At 42.2% G+C, this 25,000-nt stretch overlaps 1 protein-coding gene across 3 annotated transcripts in view; it reads left to right on the top strand.

Annotated features, from left to right (window-relative positions):
• Window positions 1-25,000, top strand: part of LOC134060563 (phospholipid-transporting ATPase ABCA1-like) — a 258,600-nt gene that overhangs the window by 2,235 nt on the left and 231,365 nt on the right. For all 3 annotated transcript variants that reach the window (XM_062517294.1, XM_062517293.1, XM_062517295.1), the window contains exons 2-7: window positions 9,875-9,990; window positions 18,699-18,792; window positions 19,956-20,097; window positions 20,336-20,463; window positions 23,079-23,206; window positions 24,369-24,566. In XM_062517294.1, the coding sequence (XP_062373278.1) occupies window positions 9,925-9,990; window positions 18,699-18,792; window positions 19,956-20,097; window positions 20,336-20,463; window positions 23,079-23,206; window positions 24,369-24,566 (756 nt within the window). In that variant the 5' untranslated portion in view covers window positions 9,875-9,924. The remainder of the gene's footprint in view (window positions 1-9,874; window positions 9,991-18,698; window positions 18,793-19,955; window positions 20,098-20,335; window positions 20,464-23,078; window positions 23,207-24,368; window positions 24,567-25,000) is intronic.

The following is a 25,000-nucleotide window of genomic DNA, read 5'->3' on the forward strand; positions in this document are numbered from 1 at the left end:
GGACTACATGCTGAGTCACTGGTACTGGTGGGGTGGACTATGCTGAGGCACTGGTACTGGTGGAACTGGTGTGGTGGGACTACACATTAAGTCGTGCATTTACTGAAAATAGTTGACCCAACAAGGATTTGAATGGAATTATCTTTTCTTCAATGCGTTATTGGAAAGATTTTTTTTTTTTTTTACACGATTTTACATGTAGATAGGAGTAAGGAGCATCTTCATGCGCTGGAGTTCTATGGGCCCTGTGTCCTGCTGCCTCCAGTCTCATACTGAGTCACTGGTACTGGTGGGGTGAGATTACATGCTGAGTCACTGGTACTGGTGGGGTGAGATTACATGCTGAGTCACTGGTACTGGTGGGGTGGGACTACATGCTGAGACACTGGTGGTACTGTGTGGTGGGACTACACTGTGTTTGACCTATTGGTTTAAACAGGGCATGTACTGAAATTCGTTGATCCATCAAGGATTTGAATGGAATATTTTTTCAATGCATTTTTTATCTATTTTTTTTAAATATGATCTTACATTTTGATTTTGTTTTATATATACAAACAAACAAACAAACAAAAAACATAAACAGATAGACAGACAAACACGCACGCACGCACCCATGCACGCACGCACTATGTGCTAGAAATGTTTCACATGGAGCTGGATTTCCAGTAAGACATTAGTGTTGGCCAGGGATGTAACATTTCCTGAGAGGTCTCAGTGTAATCCCACACTTCCCTCCTACCAGTGGATTCAAAATGTGCTACACCTTAATACACTTCAATTTGCACTTTGACCTATCATGCCACAACAAATTTACACCGCACGGAATGTGCCATCTGATCGTAATTGCCCTCTAAAATGAGAAATAAGATGTTGCATGGCCCTATTCCTCACTGGAATAAATTGTGTGGCAAAAAAAAAAAACGAATGAAAAAGCAGCCCATTTTAGGTCAGAGTCTAAGAATGTGATTTATAAATAGGAAATTACCCTTTGCATATTTTATAGGTGTGTCCTGTGTTAGACTTTTTTCCCGGTTTTCCGAATGCTCTATTCTCTGGAAAGCCATGATGAAATATATATAAAAAACAAGACTTGATTAAGCCTTCACTAGGCACCAGACTTGATTCTTTTTTTTCTCTTCTTCCTTTCTTCGTTTTTTTTTTTTTTTGTAAAGAAAACATTTCATGAAGGTTTTACATTAACGTCAGGATAGAATCTATGCATTAATCTAAATAGTTCTGGATGTTTATTAAAGCCTTTGTGAGTGGAGGTCGATGATAAGTGATCTGCTGCAGACATCAGACACACACACACACACACACACACACACACACACACACACACACACACACACACACATACAGTACAGTACACACACGCACACACACACACACACACACACAGAGACATACATGCACGCAAGCAGACACTTACAGTACCTAGACACACACATACACACACCCAGACAGACACACACACACACACACGCGCAAACAGACACACACACACACACACACACACACACAAACACATTATTTTTTGGTGCACATAGAATTCATGAGGAGTTTCCCCCAAATTGGTTTCACTTCCACTTCCACTGCGAGAATTAAGGGACTATTTGGCCTTGGCTGAGGTTTCTGAGAGTGCTGTGCTAATTTCACTTAGCCTTGGAGTCACTAAGAAAAGCTCTGCTCTGTTAGCGAGAGTTGTCCAGGAAGAGCCATAGCTGGTCCTGGGTCAGATCTGACTCCGATCAGGGCTTGATACTTTTACATCCTCTAGGCTACTAACTGCATGTATCAAGTTTGAATCATGTGTGATTCACCTCACTGTATGTTCACTGTGTGCTGTGTGTGTTCACTAATTCGGTTAAATTGGGTTAAATGCAGAGAAACTAATTTCCCTCACGGGATCAAAAAAGTATATATTCTATTCTATTCTATTCTATGTGCCTATCCTATTTGAATGGCAGCCTAACATGGTCACCCCTATTGTGTTACTGTAATAGGCCCTACTCGTCTCTCTACCATGGCAGGCTGGTGCATTTGGAGAGGTTTCTCTTTTGAGAGAAACCTCTATAGGCTAGGCCAAAGCCATCGATATCTCAAAGTTGCGACACTACCGTTGACTCCCGTGAACAAACAATGGCGGCACTTCCGGGAACTATTCCATTGAGAATGAATGAATATAATACGACTTTTCTACATGACTTATAGTCGTGTGCATAATAATGCATTTTCATTGAGTAATGTATATGTATGTGGAAATGCAGTTTATAGTAATTTTCATCGAGTATTCACCGTAAATATTAATGTGATCGCTGCTGTCAATCCCGTAGTAAACCAGGGACCGAGGGAACTACTGAGTCTACCCACTAACCACGTGACCGCTCTAATCTGGCTTTAACATGGAAGTCAACGGCTGTCGCAACTTTGAGAAATCGATGGCTTTGGGCTAGGCCAAAGCCATCGATATTGGGCTAGGCCAAAGCCATCGATATCTCAAAGTTGCGACAGCCGTTGACTTCCATGTTAAAGCCAGATTAGAGCGGTCACATAGACTGTAAAAAATAGAGCGGTCACGTGGTTAGTGGGTAGACTGAGTAGTTCCCTCGGTCCCTGGCTTACTACGGGATTGACAGCAGCGATCGCATTAATATTTACGGTGAATACTCGATGAAAATGACTATAAACTGCATTTCCACATACATATACATTACTCAATGAAAATGCATTATTATGCACACGACTATAAGTCATGTAGAAAAGTCGTATTATATTCATTCATTCTCAATGGAATAGTTCCCGGAAGTGCCGCCATTGTTTGTTCACGGGAGTCAACGGTAGTGTCGCAACTTTGAGATATCGATGGCTTTGGGCTAGGCCTAGTGCTCGCTTTAGTTTGAGTAATCAAAGTTCATGCACGTCACGTTTGTGTGGAAATGGTTTATATTGCTACTGGGAATTGTGCTGATACGTGAGTAATCAGATGTAATGCCTAATGTGACCAGCAGAGGGAACTACCTAGTTATGGGACTAGCGGTGCATGTTAGTAGATAGAGATGAACAAGAGTAGCTACAGGCTAGGTTCTACGTGATGATGTTCGTTCTGACAATAAAGTTTGAGCACAAGCTTATTATAGATTAAACACGGTGTCATCATTTAGACACGAATAACACAGGAATCATATTCCTGGATTGAGCTGAGGAAATGAATAACCAGCAAGATTACCAGTGATGACTAATGACTAGCCATGGCAATAGATACAGTAGGCTATATGGGTTTGATTAGTTTGCATGACAGAGCATAATATTTGCTTAACTCGGGTTTATGAACTAACCTTATAAGCCTAAAATAGGCTAGGCCTAATGTAAATAAACATCAAAACATGTTTTAGTTAATTGAAAACAAGAGAGAATTTCTGAAACCAGAAAATATGTAGGCTGGCGTAAATTATTTGATTAAGAAGGACTAAAAAGAGGAAACTATAACTTTAAAATATAGCTTTAATTAGTAGAAATTAGTAGTAGAAATAATGTTAGAGCTCCCTCTACAGGATGTAACCTAATGAGAGAAAAAGGGAAATCGAAATTTACCTAAGAATTCGTTAGTTGAGAGAAGAAAGAATTGAGGCAGTGAGGAAGACGCACTGAGAACATTAAAAGAAAGCTAATACGATCAAATTACAAGGATAAAGTCGGTTTAAGGTCATTACTCAAAGTATTAAACTTTCAGATACCGTCTCTGTGAACAGGAACTTGCTTTTAAAGCTACAGCCCTTTTATTTGAGAGCTAGCTCCAGAGAACAGCCTGCATCATTGCTGACAATAGCAGCATAACCTGATTTCTTTGGAACTGCATCGGTTATCAGAAAAGACTATCTTGAAGATTTCCTTTCGCAGTTTGATTTGAACGACACTAACTTAATTTGCATTGAACTAAATGCTTCTTCGGACATGACAACACGAGTGACGACAACAAGAACAACAACACGAGTAACGACAACAAGAACAAGATGGCGAACCTACCCAACGAAACAACAAGATGCTGCACAGGATTAGCTTGGAAGTAACTTTCTCCCTTTTGCCATTTGGCCAGTTTCTCAGTTTTTTACCAAAAGTGGTACGTCTCAGTTCCTTGGATAAACTATAAAAGACGACGTAATAGTGATAGAAAAACGGAACTGGGACTTTGATTGATAGGACTAGCCTACAGTAGATAGGTTAGGCCTAGCCGTCTGAATTTGATCTTGCATTCCTAAAGTTACTGAAAAAAAACCTTAGATCTTCTGATGGCCCAGATTTCATGTTTGTGTATTGTGTGACAAATCAGTTGTGTTGTGTGTGTGATGCAAATGAGTAGGCTAGGCCTAACTCACTTGCATCACACACACAACACAACTGATTTGTCACACAATACACAAACATGAAATCTGGGCCATCAGAAGATCTAAGGTTTTTTTTCAGGAGAGAGATGCCTCACAAGCATACATGGTTGAGGTCAGTCTAGATGGTTAGTGAAATGAAAACTACATAAGTACAAAAGCTTTAAAACATTCATATAAAGATATATCACAAATCAAGAACCTTTCTGTTTCCGCTCAATGTAAATCAGTAACGTAAGTTCACTTCAACACTGTTTGAATTCCGATTTACTTTACAATGAAAATTCGGTAAATTAAGGAGACCTTGAAGTAAACACTACCTAAATCAATTCAAAATGTTCAAGTGCATGTATTTCTTATACATTGTACAATGTATAAGAAATTCCGTTTCACAGGAAGTGGTTAGATCAGCTAATTAGCTTCACCACTTGTGTACATCTGCACAGGTAGAATCAAGGGTAGGACTTTTCTCCCATCAGCATGCGGGCTGATTGTCCAAGGAGACAGGTTCCCAAGATGTCGATGAGGAGTAGCGGTCAGTGGTTGTTTCTAGAATGTTTATAGACCGGAGGCCGAATGGAGTTTGGTGTCCTTTTCTGTCAAGTGGCGTCTCCTGTCCCTCATGTTCCAATTAAATCTCACCTCAATCATTAGTTCAACATCATTTGTTTGTCATAGCACCCGGCTCTCCCAAGCCTCATCCCCCTTGTGTTCTTTTGGGTGATTCAGTCTTGTATCTGCTTGCTGAAGGTGATGATTGAGTGTTCTAGAGTTAAGAAGGTTGACGAGTCTCTCGCATGTTATCTCTCTCTGTATTAGTGTGTTCCCATCGGTTGGTTAAGAAAGCTAGCAAACTCCATCACACCAGCCCTCTCCGTCTTCAAGGATAGATCATCTATCTCTATAATTCTATCATTCATCATCTCTTCATGCACTTGAACATTTTGAATTGATTTAGGTAGTGTTTACTTCAAGGTCTCCTTAATTTACCGAATTTTCATTGTCATTCCCAACTTCTGATAAAAGTGCATGTGTTGAATAGGGAAATGTAGAGGAAGTACTGTATATTGTTAGAAGGTCAATTAACATTGACACTGTTGACATAACTTTTGGTTAATGCCCGAACTTATGTCCTGACCAATACCAGCATTAGCTGTTGTCTGGGATTGCACCAATGACTGTAAGACCCATTAGCCACATGGCGTCTTACAATCTGATTGAAACAACAAATTTGAAACAAAAATTGGTCGGCCAGATGCAATAAGCAGGCCATCATCCAGATTCACTCAGAACTGTATTTGGTTAAATATCTGCCGTTTTCCTCCCAATCGCTTCACTCATGACTTGACAAGCAGTGTCCATTGTTTTTTTTTTTTTTTAGGTTATTTTTTTAGTACTGTTCACCTTTGTTGTCTGTGACAGTAACTGATATGGTGGTAGTATTTAGCTGAGACCGCATACAAGGAGCAAGTGCACTCCCCCCCCATTCATCTGTGCTCTCCGTGCCTTTGACAGCTTAGGCCTTAGAAGTTTGCTCTCATCATCTTCTCGCTTTCAAAAGCACAGGGACTTGAAAGCTCTGTTGGTACATGCACTGTACACGTGGCATTCAATTATACAGTACAAGCACTTGAGTCAGATGAGTGTTTACATAGACAAGATTATAGCATTGAGGGTGAAGATATTATTGCATATTGAGACCTAGCTTTGAAGGTTGCTCTTCTGGCCAACATCCCCAGTGCATATATTTACTGTATAAGGAATATTCGTCTGGCTCTTACGAGTATGCCATATGCCTTGTGTGGGCAATAGTATGTATCCTGAAACAATTAAAATATACTTATTTAAATCTGATTGTAAATTAATCTGATTAAAGACTTCAACTGACCTGTTTACATGAACGCTAAATAATCCCTTTGGCATTTACTCTGCATTGTGTGGCCAATAGCACATACCCTGAAACAATAATGGCCGGGTTTCCCAAAATTGTTAAGAAGCTCTTAAGTGCTAAGAACTTCTTAGGAGCGTTGTAAGAATGTTCTAAGAACGCTCCTAAGAAGTTCTTAGGACTTAAGAGCTTCTTAACGGTTTTGGGAAACCCGGCCAATTAGTGTCTGTGACTGAACTGTCAAGACACTTGAGATGACGCCCCCTGGCTGCCCTACCAAGTACTCCGGGTCTCGGGCATTGTGGTCAAACAGGATTGGGGGCGCTGGAAACGGTTTGAGACCAGGAGGGTGATTGCTATGTCCTTTCACTATAAGGACATACAGTATATATTTGCATTGTATTTGTTCATGTTTCATCAGATTGCTTTCCACTAATTGTATTATTCAAGCACCATGCATGCAGTCTGCATTTATAATCTAGGCGCTTGGTTTTATACACCCGTGAAAAGGGGCCTGATGAATCCCATGCATAAAGTTTATGCATACATACTATGCTGCAGGACAATATACTTTACTTGGAAATTGTTGTTGCAAGTCGTAAATGACCGGAAGTGAAATATAAATACAATGCAAAAGGCTGACATGTCATTTCTACCATTTCTATTTATAACCGCTATCTGCATCATAGTTTAGATTTAGATGTAGGCCTATATTTTTCTGCTATTTCTTCACTTTCTGCCCTGAACATTTAGCACAAACGTGACTTTGTCTTCCTTACTTGCTGGAGCTAAATGAAAACAGGTATTGTGTACATTATGTGTAACTGTGTATGTGTAACTGTACGGCAACTGTGTTGCGTTATCTGTTTTCATTTGTTACTTTTATCAGGCAGCATCTTTGTGTACATGTTCGGTGACCTTGCAAGAACAGGTTCTTTTCTGGTGCACCTGAGAGAAAGTCTGAATCAATGCCATCACATGTCCCCATTCACAGAGAAAGAGCCTCAATGGGAGAGCTTTGTAAATAATGCACAACACAGACAGGAAATTGACTTTTATACTGGAATGCAACTGGAGCGTTAAAAGCTAAAGGGTTTGTCAGGATTTTGACCTGAAGTAAAAAGTCTCATCTGAAGTAAAAAATAACTTTTTCTCTCTGTCTCTGTCTCTCTGTCTCTGTGTCTCTCTCTCTCTCTCTCCTCCTCTCTCCCTCCAACCCCCTCTCTCTCTCTCTCATCAGACTCTCATGCAATTTCTAGTATCATCCGTGCCCTGAAAGAAATCAGGCAGGTGTCTTTTCATGAATACTTTGTCCCAATTTTGGCTGCCATCAGTCACAATTGTGGCCACAATCGGTATCATTGTCTATTGCTGGAATATTCGTACTGGTCTGCACGATAACTGTCAGTATGTACAGTATTTGCCTGATCAGACTGCAGAGACACACAATGTGGTCGATCTGGTCTTGGCCACATTTGAGATACATGTTCAAAATCGCAAACAAAGGTAGTGTTTGCCAACATTTTTGGTAAGCGTTTTTTGGCGCCCAGACTGAATGTCAAAAGATATGGTTTTGGCAGTAGCAGCAGTGCACTGGCAACGTGAATGCACACACAGCTGAACCACAGCAGTACTATACTGTAATGTAATGTAATGTGAAAGAAGGCAATGTGAAACAGGCCTTAGCACTGCTTGGTTTATTATAGTGTTTACTTACTGTATGCTCTGGTCAGACAGCATGCTGACTTAGGGACCAAATTTGGCCCACCTTTGGCCTAGGTCTGGCTCTGTTCTGGCACGGATCTGGACCAGAAGTAGACAACCCTTGGGAAGATGTCAAAAGAGATTTAGGGACGGGGGGTGAGAGAAAGAGAGAAAATTATAAAGTGAATGTATCAATGCAAATTTCAGTTCGCCTAAATTCCTTCATCTATAATCCATGGTGTTGATGGAAACAGTGTCCTGGAGCTGAACACATATCCGCAGAGTACTGTCGAGCAGTGTTACTCTGACATACGTTTTAAATCTAAATCATTATTCTCTAACCGACTCAATATGTATAATGATCAACTCATAGTTGAAAAAAGCATCAACAACAACAATCTGATTTCAAAGAGGCAGCAGGATGATTGATGACTTATTTGATTAAAAACTAAACATGCATTTTCACTGAAAAAAATACAGCGTTTTGTGTATTGATTATTTTTTATACTGATTTCCGATGTCTTCCCAATCCATCTTTGTGACACTACATTCCCCCATCAGGGGGACAAGGATTCAATAGGTGGTCAATGGCTAGTATCTATCTGGTTCTGAACACTGTTCTCTTGCAGTATGATGCTGAAGAGGAGTTTCCACATTTTGTAGTTAAAGATGTAGTCAATACATGTTGTGGCATTTTTTATTATTCATATTTATTTTCATTGTTTATATTCTTTACTTTACCTTTATTTAACCCAGGACAAATTAGAAAGAAGTCAGGTCTGGCCAAGAGGACAGTGTACATCCAAAAATCCAAAAGACAATAGGCAACATTGTCACACCTGTCACTCAAAAAGTCAAAATAAAAACTAAAGTAAGGCTCAGTCCATGCAGCAGGAATACTGCTTCTTGGTATGGTATCATTTGCTTGCTGCGCCTGCTTTTTGTTTGAAGGATGGCTGGCCTGTTGTGTGGAGCACAATATACCTCTAAATTCATAATAATGACATTTTTATGTATGTTATGAGGAATGACTTCTGATAATTTGTTTCTATGTTTGTTGAGTCTGTACAAATGTTTGAAATGTGTTTTGTATGCTTTTGAGGACAATTTAATGAGCCAAGCCATGTTTACTCTCACACAGAACAGAGTTAAAACAAAGAGAGAAACAGGCATGGCTCCTCTCAGGAGGAGGAGGAGGAAAGAGGACAGGAGGAGGAGATGTGAAAGGAGGAGATGAGGAGGAGAGAGAAGACAAGAAAGAAGAGAGAGGAGGAGAGGATAAGAGGGTAAAGGAAGGAGAAGAGAGGAGGTAGAGAGGAGGCTAAGAGGAAGTGGATGAGGTGGAGAGGCAAGGAGTATAAAACAGGAGAAAGAGACGAGAGGTGGAGAATAGGAGACGAGAAAGAGAGATGGAGAGAGAAAAAAAAGAGAAGACATGGTAAAGAGAAGAACATGGGAGATGAAAGAGGAAAAGAGGCGAGGAAAGGAGAATACGAGAGAGAGAGAGGAGATGAGAGGATACGAGATGAGGTGGAGAGGAGTAGAGAACAGGAGAAAGGAGAGATGAGAGGAGGAGAAGAAATTAGATGGAAAGAAGACGAGAAGAGAACAGAAAGAAAGGAGAGGAGGAACAGAAAGAAAGGAGATGAGAGGAGGAGTAGGTGGAAAGAAGACGAGAAGAGAACAGAAATAGAGAAGATGAGAAGAGAGGAGGAGTAGGTCTTCAGTGGAAAGGAGATGAGAAGAGAACAGAAAGAAAGGAGAGGAGAGGAGTAGTAGGAGGAGGACAGGAGGGGAAAGGACAGGAGGAGTAGGGCTTAGCATGGCTGCTGCTTTAACCCCTCTGGTGTGTGTGTCCTCTGCGTTTAAAAAGAAACACTTCTGTTGCTCCCCGCAGACGTTATTAAAGGGCCGTTGCCATAACGACACGTGGGCAGGCCAGGCATAATGGCTCTCCTGACGCAGCTAGGACTCCTCCTGTGGAAGAACTTTACTCTCCGCAAGAGACAAAAGGTACCCGCCATCACACACACACACACAGTCACACACACACACACACACACACACACACACACACACACACACACACACACACACACACACACGGACATGTTAAATGCACGCACTCACATACACACACACAACAACATTTTACATTTGCTCACATATATACACACACACACGCAAGCATATATAGTCACAGGCACATCACCCACGCCAGCCCCCACCCCCCATCCCCATTCACACACACACACACACACACACACACACACACACACACACACACACACACACATGTTAAATGCACTAGCATGCACACACACATGCACACACCACACACAGACATGTGAAATGCGCACACACACACACACACACACACACACACACACACACACACACACACACACACACACACACACACACACACACACGCCACACTCAGACATGTTAAATGCACTCACTCATTCACTCATTATCCATGCACGTGTATTAAAGCTGGCATGCGGCACCTCCTCATGGATTATTGAGAGGCCGGCTACACGCGTTGCTCCATTGACGTCAATTCCTTCCTGACATCACCATACTACCCTCCGCCATACTACTCATCCTCATGCAAGTAGACTAGCATATTTAGATCACTGCCATGCTTTGGCAGAAACTGACTAGTCATGGGATGATTTACACTCTCACAGGGCCGAAATCTGTTGGAATCCAGAGGCCCATAAAATCATGATTTTAAAGGTTGAGCCTTCTCCCTAGCATGTCTGAATGGGAAACGTCCCTCAATTATGCAAGATGCTTTTGGCTATAGCTCTTGTGATGGTGTGTGCGGCGGATTTAATATGTCCTCCTGATGCAAGAGTCTTATTTTATGTTTCCTAGTCAGGGCCTATTCCAGAAGTTGTTTTGAGTCACATGAAAGCCGCCTTTCATCCGGTTGAACGAGGGTAGATAATATCCTTTGACGATTACCCGAGAATGGAGAATGACTCATTTGATTTTTCTCGCATCAACCCCTACTCGGAATATTGATCAGGCCCATAAGGCGAGGCTTACTTTTAAGAACATCAGTCGTGAAACGACTTCGCTTCGCTTCTTTTCTGGTGCCAAGTCGGGGGAAGTTGTCTGCAAGATGGCGTCATCAGAGGCCATGGTCAGGGTCAGGATCCATTAACCCTTGGTCTCAGGGCTTTAGTAATTAACTTCTACCCTGTGGCCTCATTTAGAGCACTAGACACACACACACACACACACACACACACACCACACACACACACTGCACACACACACCAGAGAGAGAGAGAGAGAGAGAGACACAGACTCACCTGCTTAATGTACCCGAGAATGATTTATGCGTATCATAACCATCTGTGATACTCTCAGGTTTGAGGTGAGTGATCTTATACAGTGTCGACTTGTGGTAACATATTTTTGTGGACTTATGTGGTGCCGGAAGCATTCTTTTTTGGGGGGTTTTGTGGACTTTTCGGTAGCAATTTATTTGGACGAGTGTGCTTAAAACGGACATGACACTGTCAAAACCATAACGTGACACCTACAAAGAACATTGAGAATATTTATAACTATTGTCATTAAATACATGTTTTACTGTCGTAATGAAGCCTCTATGGCTCTGTAGCTTGGATGTTCTATGCTTTGAACAAAAGCATCGGCTAAATTAATAAATAACATACATCGTCAGTGTATGCTGTCTGGTTCATGTCAAGTTGTCATGCCAAATACATTGACAGGTTATGCCATTGTTGATTAATGTTGTGTTGTCATGACAAAGCCGTCGGCTAGTTAAAAAACATGTAGTGTGCATGTGAAAGGGAGCTGAATGATAAACCATGCGGAGCAGCACCAACAGCCTTCACTCAAGGATATGCTGTTGCCGAAACAAATTTGAACCTTCGACATATACCGTATATGTTTATATTTTTAACTCCATGTGCTTTGGACTTAGCCTGGCCCCCGCCTGAATACGTTCTTCCGCTCATTTACATTTTATACTCCGTCTGGTAAAGCTTCATCCAGCTTCACTTACTCCGGCAAATGCATCTCCGTCCAATCAGCGAACAGAGGGTGTTGCCAAGAGCGATTACATTTAAGTTTCAAGCCTATCATTATCATTGTGTCCCCTGTGGTCATCATATGTCATTACCAAACATTAATAATTGAACTCCAATGAATTCAAACTTCAGTTCAGACAAGCGTCCACAAGTCAGGAAATAAACGTTTGCCAATGGATCTAGGCCAGACTCTCTGCGAAGAAGAGAGTCTGGTCTCCAGGCTACTTTGGACCCTTTATTTGGGAAGAACTACTGTATACAGTATATTCTTCTTAAAGAAATGCCTATCTATGTATAGTATGTGTTTATAATCTTGTTCTTGGTCCATCAGGCTGGGTGATGTTTGTTCTCAGAGAGTTTTCTGTCGATCATGGCTGTTCTCTGTTCTTTTCTGAAGTGCTGAATAATAACCTGCTGTAGCGACTGAAGTACTACTGTGGTATGGGAAGCAATAGAGGTGAAGCTACCGTTCTGTGGCAGCAGGATTTTAAAGACAGGGGTGGTAGAGTCTTTTCTCTCCCCCCCCCCTCTCTCTCGCCCTCTCTCTATCCCCACCTCTCTTTCTCCACCTCTCTCTTTCTCTTTCTCCCTCCCTCCACGCCTCTCTTTTTCTCTCTATATCTCTCTATCTCCCCCACTCTCTCTCCCTCCCTCTCTCTCTCTCTCTCTCTCTCTCTCTCTCTCTCTCTCTCTCTCTTTCTCTCTCTCTCTGTCTCTCTCGTGGATCCACTGGGATTACACTCAACAGGGAGAGATTCACACAGCAGGGGCTTCTCTGGAGCTCTGGAGGCAAACTTTACATCAAAACACTTTCCGCCGTAAATTTAGTTTTAAAGCGCTGATGGAAGGAACCTATCTTTCTCTCTCTGTCTGTCTATCTGTCTGTCTGCCTGCCTGTCTCTCTCTCTCTCTCGCTCTCTCTCTGTCTCAGGCAGGTGAAGGCAGATGTAGAAGTTTGTTACTGACTGGCTGTTTTATAAGTCACTAAATATGATTTCTTTATTATTTATTTATTTCAATTTCATAATTTGATCACACATACACACACATGCATGCATTTGTGTATACTCACATATGCACCATGTACACACACACACACACACACACACACACACACACACACACACACACGCACACGCACACTTCCCTACTTGTTGAAGGTACCGAGCTTCGAGATAAGTGGTAAATTATATGAATGCCTTATTAAGACTTTTTTTGAGAGGGATGAAATAGAGAGAGAGGAGGGGGTGTAATTGGCATGCAAAGCGATTTAACGCTCCCGCCGTTTCCCTTCTCTACGTTTGGCAAACACTTCCTGAGGCTGGTTGTCAGTCGTGGCAAAAAGGCTGGAGCGTGTCAAGCAGAAGAAAGACAGCACAGGGAGACATTTTGTACTCGGCCACTGTGCTTCTTTTCTGTGCCTGCCATTGGCTGCTTTCAGTCTGTGAGCGCCGCAAATCATTATGTTGTGTGGCCAACACATGCAAGCATGTAAACATGGAGTTTTGGAATTCAATCTGCCACCCACTGACGATATCACAAGGACACTAATGACCTCATGGCGGGAGAGAATTCTTTTGATTGCCTTGAGTGCAACCTCTCCAGCTATACTGACAATGCTATTTCACGACAAGAATATGTGTATACCTGATATTATACGTAAGCAATTAGCCCTGAGAGGCCGTAGTTTACTGTACACTGATGTTTAGAACAGCTAAAGGGTGTTGTTAGGCATGATGCGCAAGCGGAGTCCACAGCTAGTCTTAACTTTTGTGTAAGTGGCGGTCAAGGTGTATGATTGTGTTGGGTTTCACAATGGTATTGGACGCGATTCAGTCAATCATAATAAAGGACCAGAACCATCCGTTTCAGAAACAGTATATAGTTTTTTTGTGCACACACATATATATATATATATATATATATATATATATATAAATAAATATAAAGAAAACAACATGTCTACACTGTTTCTGAAACGGATAGTGCTTCTTTTCTGTGCCTGCCATTGGCTGCTTTCAGTCTGTAAGAGCCGCAAATCATTATGTTGTGTGGCCAACACATGCAAGCATGTACTGTAAACATAGAGCTTGGAATTCAATTTGCCACCCACTGACAATATCACAAGGACACTAATGACCTCATGGTGGAGAATTCTTTTGATTGCCTCAGTGCAGCCTCTCCAGTTATACTGCTATTCCACGACAAGAATCCCTGTATCCCTGTTATATGTAAGCAATAAGCCCCGAGAGGCCGTAGTTTACACTGATTTTAGAACAGTTAAGGGTAGCCTTAACTTTAACGTAAGTTGTGATAGCACATTACCATAGAACGAAAGGAGGTTGAGGTGCATGCTTGTGTTGGGTTTTTACAATGGCGTCGAATGCAATTCAGCCAATCATAATCAAGGACCGGAACTATTTGTATGAATTTATTGTTCCATACATCGATTGTTACATTGAAACGGTTTGCTTCTTGAGTATGAGAGTACATTTATTTATTTTTGTTTTTTGGAGGAGTTACACCGAACTCACAATAAAGGAGGTGCCAGACAAACAAAAACCTTCAAAATAAACTCTCTGCACAAGTTTCAATTGGCAGCCTTTCGGTCAAAACAAGCATCCTCAGGGCATAGCCTATTAACACTTGCATAAAGTACTGAAGTGTGCAGACAGTTTATTTTGACGTTTTTGTTTTTGTTTAAGAAAAAAAGGGCCCCTGCAGTAGTTATGGACCTTTTTTGCAGGCCAGTATCCTGTGAACACTCTGCGAGGCAGTTTGGGGTTAGAGCGTTGTGGCAATAGTGTGTGTGTGTGTGTGTGTGTGTGTGTGTGTGTGTGTGTGTGTGTGTGTGTGTGTGTGTGTGTGTGTGTGTGTGTGTGTGTGTGTGTGTGTGTGTGTGTGTGTGTGTGTGTGTGTGTGTGTGTGTGTGTGTGTGTGTGTGTGTGTGTGTGTGTGAGAGAGAGAGAGAGAGATGTAGAGTTTACAACTATGGTAAAATCCTGAATAAAATGTAGCACAAATGTAGTGGTAGAGGAAAATACAAAATGTAGAAAAATACAGGGAGAGGGGAAAAAAGAACTACTTGGCTCGTTATCTTGCCTTGCCCCACAGACATGCTGGATAAAAGCTTTAAGAGCCAGACCCCACTGCTAAAGAGACCTTGCACCAGTACTCTGGGTCTCCGATGTGTTCCCCTCCTCCTCGGTCTCCTGTAAGCCTGCACCTTAGACCGCAGGGCCAGGGAAATGACACTAAAAGGCTCTATGAGATAATAGGCAAGCACTGAGGGCATCTTGTTGTGTGTGTGTGTGTGTGTGTATGTGTGTTTCTGTGTGATGAATTTAATCGAATTGTTCTTGAGTGAACGACCAGATGCTGCTTTTCCAGAATGCACACACATCTGAGGAATAAATTAGATATAATCAATCAAACGTACATATAACAACATAAACAGAGGATCCTGGGATATGTAGTTTTCTGGCACCTCTTGTCAGTGGAGTAGGTAGGATGTAAGAATTCCCATCGTACAGGCTGTGAGAGCTAGCTGGCACACATTGAGTCTGATTGTTTCATAAGGAGCTACAGGGTCTCGGCTTCCTAAAGAGGTCAGCAGTTAATGGTAGGACAAAATAGGTGAGAACAGTGCCCTCTGAAGGAGGCACAGTGCAGTGTCGGGGGTGGGGGATGGGGGTGTGGAAGGGGTTCAATGGCCTTGTGTGTGTGTGTGTATGAGAGAGAGAGTGTGTGTGTGTGAGTGAGAGAGAGAGAGAGAGTTGTTTAACAGAATTGGTCAACCCCCATACAGCGCACCATCATCACCAGCACTCTCTATGATGGGACTCTTTCGCCTTCGGCCAAGATGGAATTGTAGGAAGAAATAACAAGACAAAGAAGAAAAACAAACACATCATGTTTTCCTCTGCAGTTCCATTTGCCCACGTGTTATAAATGCCCCCATATCTCTCCCTTCTGATCTGTCTGGACCCCTTTGGAATCACAGAGCTTTGTCCTTCAAGTGCACACGTCTTTGAGATTCAGCGTACACTCTGCAGAGAATAAGCTCAGAGAGAACTGGTAGCTCTTTCATCTCGTACGACTCATCTTCATTTTTGCTCTTGTTGCTCGGAGGTTGGGGCGGTGGAGGTGGGTTTACTGATCCAGGCCATCGACACGTTTTGCTTTTTGAAGGTGTAGCCTTAAACCTATCGACCAAGGTGTAGTCTGTATATATTGTGTGTGTGTGTGTGTGTGTGTGTGTGTGTGTGTGTGTGTGTGTGTGTGTGTGTGTGTGTGTGTGTGTGTGTGTGTGTGTGTGTGTGTGTGTGTGTGTGTGTGTGTGTGTGTGTGTGTGTGTGTGTGTTTGTGTGGCATCATTCATACTCTGTACAACAGACATGCCTCTGGTTCAACTTTTGCAGGGAACTTGGATTAATTATATTGACCTTGATGTAGTTTAGTGCTCACATATGAGTATGAACATATTTGGTTATGAAGTATTGTTAATTTTACAAACCTCTCTTCATCAAATGTAATCACAGTTATCATAGTGATTAGGTTACAATGTATGCTTTGCAATGGGGGGAGGGGGGGGGTGAACTGCATACCTATTGACTGAACGTGTGTGTATGTGTGTGTGTGTGTGTGTGTGTGTGTGAAACAAATTTGCCTTTCACGTCTGCCTGAATATTATTTTATTTAATTATAATCAAACAACAGAATAAGGACACAGAATAAATAAACAAACCAAATTGATTAAATTGACACAATGGATGGAATGGAGACGCAATAGCCGTGTGTGAGTTAGACCTTGTGGAGTCATGCATTGAAGCACCCAAGGCATGGGAGTACACACACACACGCACACACACACATGGAAGGAAGGAAGAAAAAAGGCCACACTTTGCGTAAACATGTTTATTGCACAGGCGCATTTTGGCTGAGTGCCTTCATCAGTGTGCTCAAGTGAATGAACGTAGCAACCTTATTTATATACCCACACCCTCACATACACCCCCACACTCAAGAGATGATGGCACAGTGTCATCTCCTACAATATTCCGTTAAAACAGTCCATCACAGCAGAATTGCATCATACACAGGCTAATCAAGAACAGTTTTACAAAAAAAAGACTGGTCAGGCTAACCAGTAGGTGTAGAGTACATGTATTCAAATGAAATATGTACCAAGCTTCCCTTTGTAGACGGATGTTCTCTGTTTTCTTGAATTTCCCCTTGGGGATCAATAAAGTATCTATCTATCTATCTATCTATCTATCTAGTAGGTCAACTGACGGTTTCCAGTGAATTGGCATCATGGCGTAGCCTGGCTAGCGCCACCACTCTCAATGAGACGTGGTCAGGGAACCAAACTTTCATTTTCTATTTGAAAAGAAAAAGCCCAGATCCGTTTATTGGTCTATCAAATGTGTTTGTACACAGCTCATCATCATCTTGCTTTCTCCCCTGTTCTGTGATTGGTCCCCTATCTGGGGCAAAAATGAGGGTGGTAGTTTCCCTGCTGCCTTAGCAACGTGAATCAAATTGCGCGCAAGGCAGCATGGGAACACCCAGGCTAATCAAGGCCTACAGTGTTGAAATGCCTTGCAACTGACGTTTTGTTTTGCCCATATAAAATAACCCACAAGGGCACGTCAATAACTAAACAAGAAAAGTGGTTAAGCAGGTAATTCTGCCTTTTATTTTTTTTTTTATTTTGGGTGAATCATTGATAAAATAGAACATTGAGGCTGCAATAAACAATATATTTATTCCTTTAGAGGAAGGTCACAGCCATTATCAGCAGTATCATCTGTATAGTGCTCAGGAAGCTTTTTTTTTTTTTTTTTTTTTAAGCTTGATTTTTCTATCTCAAGGATCCTTTTTTGGATGCTTGATGGTTGCAACTCGCAACATGTGAATGGTCGGGGTCGCCAACATTTTGCGACATCAAAACTCCTGCCTTAGGCCTTCTAGGTAGTGCTGCCTTGAAGTCAACAGTGGGAGCCCAAAAGACCATACCGTACTGTACATCTTTTTACATCTTTTTCATTGAACTCTGAATGAAGTTGTATCCAAAGGGACAATGGAGATTGTTTTCCAAAGCTTCTTTTTGGATTCACTACCACACAATTAACCATGAAGGTGAATGCATGACCTGGGTGAAGGTCTGCCTAAAGAAACTGATTAATTGTAAGAATTATGTATAAATCGAGTGGAAATTCAAGGCATGGTGAAAGTTTTAGTTTGTTTGAAATGTGGTCAATTTATGAGGCAGTGGGATACACTGTGTATTTCAGCAACCAAAGTATGCAACTAAGCGCCTGTCTGGTGTGGAGGTTTCTCCCATTGTCAAAATAGCTAAAGAGGATTCAGATGCACCCTAAACACATCTCCATCGGATGCTTCAAATCCATGTAGATTACTATAAAAGGGCCCAGTCTGATACAAGTGTATGTCTGTGTATTAAATAGTCTTGGATGCTAAATGCTGACCCTTCCTTGTTCCTTCTATTCATTGTGTGTGTGTGTGTGTGTGTGTGTGTGTGTGTGTGTGTGTGTGTGTGTGTGTGTGTGTGTGTGTGTGTGTGTGTGTGTGTGTGTGTGTGTGTGTGTGTGTGTGTGTGTGTGTGTGTGTGTGTGTGCGCAGGTGAGGCTGGTTGTGGAAGTGATATGGCCGCTGTTCCTCTTCTTCATCCTGGTCTGGGTCAGATCGACCACTCAGCCCATCTACAAAGGCCAATGTAAGTGCTTCATATTGACATTTTAAATGACCCCAATAGCACTGGGTTTGTTGCTGTTGTCTATATGTGATCACCTGGATATCAGGAATGAGAATGAGATTGCACACACTCCACTCACGTTCCTAAATGATTGTAGAATACAGTTTATGATTCATACGCTGAGACTGTATTGCTTTACATTTAGCAGACACTTTTTCCCAAGCGACTTACAGTGTCTACCATGTATATCAAAATACCAAAAATGTCCTCTTTTTGAAGCATATTTTATCCACAATGTTCAGTTCACAGAAAGAAATGCACTTACAAGGTGTGAAGACCCCTCCACTGGCACGTCGGGGCCTTATTGCCACCTCGAATGTGCATTTATTTATGTGAACGGAACGTGGTGTCGTCCATTATCCCTTACATAGTCATCAGGAATGAAACAATGAGATTGCACACACTCCACTCACGTCCCTAAATGTTTGTAGAATACAGTTTATGATTCACTCATAGTGCACTCAGTGTAAAAATGTTCTCACAATATCAATACATGGAATTAATAGTCAGTTAATTTATACACGTGTCCTGAAGTTAAAATAAAACCAGATCTGGGAGTTATTTATTTGAAGGCGCACCACAGCACCATATATTCATATCAAATTATATTCTCATAATTATGTTGACATATTTCATATTTCATGTTGTTGTTGTTATTGTCTTTCCAATTCTGATGCTGTCAATTCTAAAGTTTCATTGTCTCTCCCTGAAAGCCAGCAAACAATTTCATGATAATGTTAAAGACGGAGATTGCACACACTCCACTCACGTCCCTAAATGTTTGTTGAATACAGTTTATGATTCACTCCTAGTGCACTCAGGGTAAAAATGTTCTCACAATATCAATAAATGAAATGAATAGTCAGTTGATTTATACACGTGTCCTGAATTTCATACTTCATATTTCATGATGTTGTTGTTGTTGTTATTGTCTTTCCAATTCTGATGCTGTCAATTATAAAGTTTTATTCATTTCGGTTGTAGCCTTTGAAGAGTGAGTCATTCACACTTCACAGACACGAGATAGGGATGATACGTTCGGACAGCTGAATGTGTAGGAATCCTGAAATAAATCGGTGTGTAAATTATTTTTTATTTATTTCTTTCTTTTTTTTTGTTCTCAGGTTATTACCCCAACAAAGCCATGCCTTCTGCCGGAGTGTTGCCATGGCTTCAAGGCCTCATGTGTAACCTTAACAACCCCTGTGTTAACAGTCCCACACCTGGGGAGACCCCTGGCCAAGTCAACAATTTCAACTCCTCCATGTATGTACTTTTCCCAGTCCGTGATCTATTCTCCCCTTGCCCGTTTGGCCCATGGAGCAGTGACTAAATAACCCCATTCACAGCCCACAGCCTCTCATTTGTCATGACTTAAAACTCTGTCCTGCCTTCATGGATCTCATTTGCTGTTAAAGATTTAAGCTGGGTGGGTTTGGAAAGGTCACTCAGTAACATCCATGTATTATTTTTCTTCACTTATCCTGTCTCATGTCTGCTGCAGGATCTCGGGGATGTTAATCGAACTGCAGACGCTACTGTCCGCCGGATTCTCCCCGACGAAGGTCAAACAGCTATCGGACGATCTTGGCCAGTGGTCCTCCATTCTCGAAAATGCTGACCTTGAAAATGGTACGACGGACAACATAATGACATATCATTTTGTATTACTCATTGCTGTCAGAGGATATTGTCACAGCAGTGTATCCTTGAAATGTACTCAAGGACACTGATGTTTGATGTTGATGTTTACATAGGATAGGAAGAAAAACAACTTGAGTTTTCATTTAGAAGAGAACACCAAGCACCCATTAAGCTGAATGGTTCCTGTACCCTCCTTTTTACGTCTTATGCTGGTCTTCATTGTTGATAAGCAAGCCTCACCCAATCCAGATGAGACAGCCAAGTTCATCACTGTCATTTTACAAATTATATAAACACCCTCTAATCTTCACATTTGGATTGGAGCCCAATATTCTTTAGGACATGCTGACAAAAACGAAATCTTCATGGTAATTCAACAGACAACTGCCCCATGACATAGCGTGATTGCCCTCTCATCTTTACAGCTTGTGTGTGTGTGTGCGTGTGTGTGTGTGCGTGTGTGTGTGCGTGTGCATGTGCGTGTGCGTGTGCGTGTGCGTGTGCGGCAGTCTAATCTGAGACAGAGTCTCAGTCGCAAATAGCCACACAAGAGAGCCTAAACATTGTCACCACTGAGGCCATCAACCAAGCCCATTACAAGACAAGGGGGAGGGTAAGAGAGCGGACTGAGCATCTGAGGGTCGCGCTGCTAACATACGAGATTAAATCCATCAAAAGATCTAAGGCTTCCGTGTAATTAACGCAAAACTGAATCAGCCAGAGCGAGATGGGAAAGGGGGGAAGAGGGAAAGGTCACTAGACAGAGCAGACCAGAGATGTGGTGATGATATCAAAGCCTCCAGGATGGCAAAAGGTGAGCCTCCCGGCATGGTCTTTCCAAGTCATTAAAAGGCATACGAAGAAGTGGGGGCTGTAATCGTCTCCACAAATGGCTTCATTGGGTTCAGCAGAGGGACAGTTTATTCTCAGGCCCTGACCCTAACATGTGGGTACTTGCTAGCACTGGGCACCTGCTAGGATGTCTTTGTTGTCATTGATTGGAGGCCTCACAGGTAGAATTCGTTTTTATGCTAATGGAGTGGTCATTTCAAAATGGACTGCAGGATCAAGACTGCTTGAAATGGTGGCTCTTGGCCCTAGCCGTGGCGCCACTGGCTGGGGCACCTGCACCGTACGTCTTTTCCGGATCCCATCCCGGCTCTCTCTCCCACTGGCTTCCTGTCATTCTCTCTACTGTCATGTCCAATTAAAGGCATAAAAAGCCCAAAACAATAATCTTAAAAAAAAAGAAAATAAATGGTGGCCCTCATGTGTACGAGAAGGAGCGTAATACCATTTGCGGATTCCTAGAAACACTTGAATAACGGTTTTGAAGTCGGCCTTCTAAATAAAGGATGCCCCCTGGAGTTAGCATGCAAGAAGCTAGTTACAGACCGGCTATCTTGCAATGCCACTTTGCACAATGTATGACATTGAATTAGATACCGTGCCAGTGAATGGGATGAGTGTCATGTTGCTGCATTCATCCTCCAGAATTCCGCATTTAAACACAAAACCCTAAGCATTCCAGGACTTAAGGAATGTCACAAGCGTGTCAAAATGGGAAACTGCGTCGTGCTAAGAGTCTGCTCTCCTCCCGACCCCTGCTTCTGTTCTCTCCAGCGCTATCGGAATAAGACCATGACATCAACATGGATTTGGCAGAGAGCGTAAAGTACGGTCGAGGGGCATAGAGAAGACTGCTCTACACTCAATTGGCTTTCATGCTTGTCTATGAGATAACGGCATCCCAGGGAAAGATGATGTGCATTTAATTAGGCATAAATGGTCATTAGTAGCCTAATACATGTCCACAGTACAGCCGGCTCCAGCCTTCCTCTCCCACACTCAAACACTCACACATTGGTAATCACTCTGACAAGATGTCTCTGGTTGTCTTCGACCTGCCATATGGTCGTAAACGGTCAAATTACATAACTCGATGGATGTCAGCCAGAAATGCTCAGTTTTAAGGACCTATGTGGAACTCTCTAGGCTTTGAGTTGACTTGAATGCAACCACACATCTCCATTGACTTGCACTCTATCTCCTACTGCGGCCACGAGTGGCATTACAAGGGAGCCAGTCAGGCGCTAGCTGGTTTGCATGCTAACTTTTGTGAGCATAGGTATGTGGTCATTTCCTGTGTATAAGCCGCATTGCCTTATGCAAGTGAAAATAAACAAAGTCATATTAATACCATATTAACTGACCCGGTGTATTACAGTATATACGGATGTGCTCATAGCTGAATAAATTTAGCAAAATCAAAGGTATAAACCGAGGCTATTAGTTGGGAAATTACAGTAACACAAAGCGTTTTCAACGTTACTTTCAACTCCACATAGGACATTTATTCCTTGAATCTATTTACATAATGTGAAATGGTTGTCTTGTTTAAGTAGGTTGAGTTAATAGTCATGGTATTAATTTGACCCCTCTGCGCTCGTCCTGAAAAATCACTTCAGAGGCCAGGGCGTTCTCTTGCAAAAATATGAAAGCGAAGATGAGAGAAAGTAGAAAGAATGTCGATAATGAACGTAGCCTTTGTAAAGTGAAAGCTTGTTTTTGATCTAATTTGTCTGCCCTCCATCATGCGATAGGTCAACCAGTTCCTCTGAGAAGTCTTCTGCGAGACGATGAAAGTTTCACGGTGTTTTTGCAAGAGGAGCTCGGCGTGCCGCCTTCTACAGCCCAGAGGTTAATGAAGACAGGTGTACGCATCAACACGGTGAGTCATCGAGTTACACGCTTACATCATCTCCGTTCTGGAATCAGAGACAAGAATATCAACAGTTAACACTGTCTCTCTCTAAAACTGAACATCTATTATGCCCAACTAATACAGCCCTTTGTCACAGACCCCTGCAAAAATTTCACCTAACTTGGGTGTCACAACTGTCATGTCAGTTTATCCTGAAAAATGTTGGGAAGATCAAACTTCATCTAGCGCAATACACCCAGACCATGGTTCTTTCTAAGATGGACTATTGCAATGCATGGTTAGCTTAACTTAGCTATTTCTATAGTAACACCATTACAGGTGATTCAAAATGCAGCTGCATGTCAGGTCTTCAATCAACCAAAGAAGACACATACAGTACACTGTAACTCCTCTGAGCTGCTCTTCATTGCCTTCCCGTAGTGGCTAAAATGACATTGAAATCCTTCGCTCTGGCCTGTAGGACACTCTCTGGACCTTCACCTTGCTATCTTAATTCCATGATCCTGCTCTTACACGCGCCCATTGCAGTCCCCTGATGAGCATCTCCTATGTACTGTAGGCCCTTCCATCCACACTAAAGAGGTCACAGTCAAGACTGTCAGACAAGAAGAGCAGCCTCAGACTCCAGAAGTTCTTAATTTTTCCAGAGCGGCGAAGACTGTGTATGCGCTGAAATGGAGAGAAAAAAAAGAAAGAAAAATAAGGAAAGTTCAATAATAAAGAAATAAAAGAGGAAGTAGGCTGCTGGGAAATGTGATAGAGAATATACAAAGGGAGAAAAAAATACGGTTATAGTTTTTATATATTTTTGACAGCAACTGCAGGCTATGTCTGTAAGAGAGAATAAGTTGAATGAGAAGAGGCTTTTTAAACAAATAAAGAAAATCATTTGGTCTGTGACAGACAAGACTGACACCTCCTTCAAATGCTTTCCCCCCTCTCTCCACGCACGCACGCACGCACGCACGCACGCACGCACGCACGCACGCACGCACGCACGCACGCACGCACGCACGCACGCACGCACACACACACACACACACACACACACACACGCACACACACGCACACAAGCACACACACACACACATATTGATCCTGTGCCCATGCTGTCTGTAACACTGCATATATGAAGCCCCTCTCTTCCTCCTGTCGTTTGCCTCTTCAGGTCCCCCAGCTCTCGGCAGAGCCGGTCCTGAGGTCAGTGCTGTGTGAGGGCCGAACGCTCGAGCGGTACCTTGAGTTTGGCTCGGACGCCGACCGGGACGCCTTCCAGAACGTCAGCTGCTCCCTCAGCCCTGCCCAGCTGCAACAGACTCAAGAGGCGTTCCAGACGAGCCTGGACCCCAGGAAGCTGCTCCGCAATGTGAGTGATCAGGCTGGGTTTGGCCATGGTCCATGAGTCATAGATAGATAGATACAGTACATAGATAGATAGATAGATAGATAGATAGATAGATAGATAGATAAACAGACAGACAGACAGACAGACAGACAGACAGACAGATAGATAGATAATATAGATAGATAGGCAGAGAGACAGACAGATAGATAGGTAATATAGATAGATAGATAGATAGATAGATAGATAGATAGATAGACAGATAGATAGATAATATAGATAGATAGGCAGAGAGACAGACAGATAGATAGATAATATAGATAGATAGATAGATAGATAGATAGATACTTTATTGATCCCTAAGGGGAAATTCAAGGTCCCAGCAGCTTATGATAGATATGTAAATAGATAGATAGATAGATACGAAAGGTAGATAGATAGATAGATAGATAGATAGA

This window comes from Sardina pilchardus, chromosome 16 (genome assembly GCF_963854185.1).
Source record: "Sardina pilchardus chromosome 16, fSarPil1.1, whole genome shotgun sequence".
In the NCBI taxonomy this organism is placed as follows: domain Eukaryota; kingdom Metazoa; phylum Chordata; class Actinopteri; order Clupeiformes; family Clupeidae; genus Sardina; species Sardina pilchardus.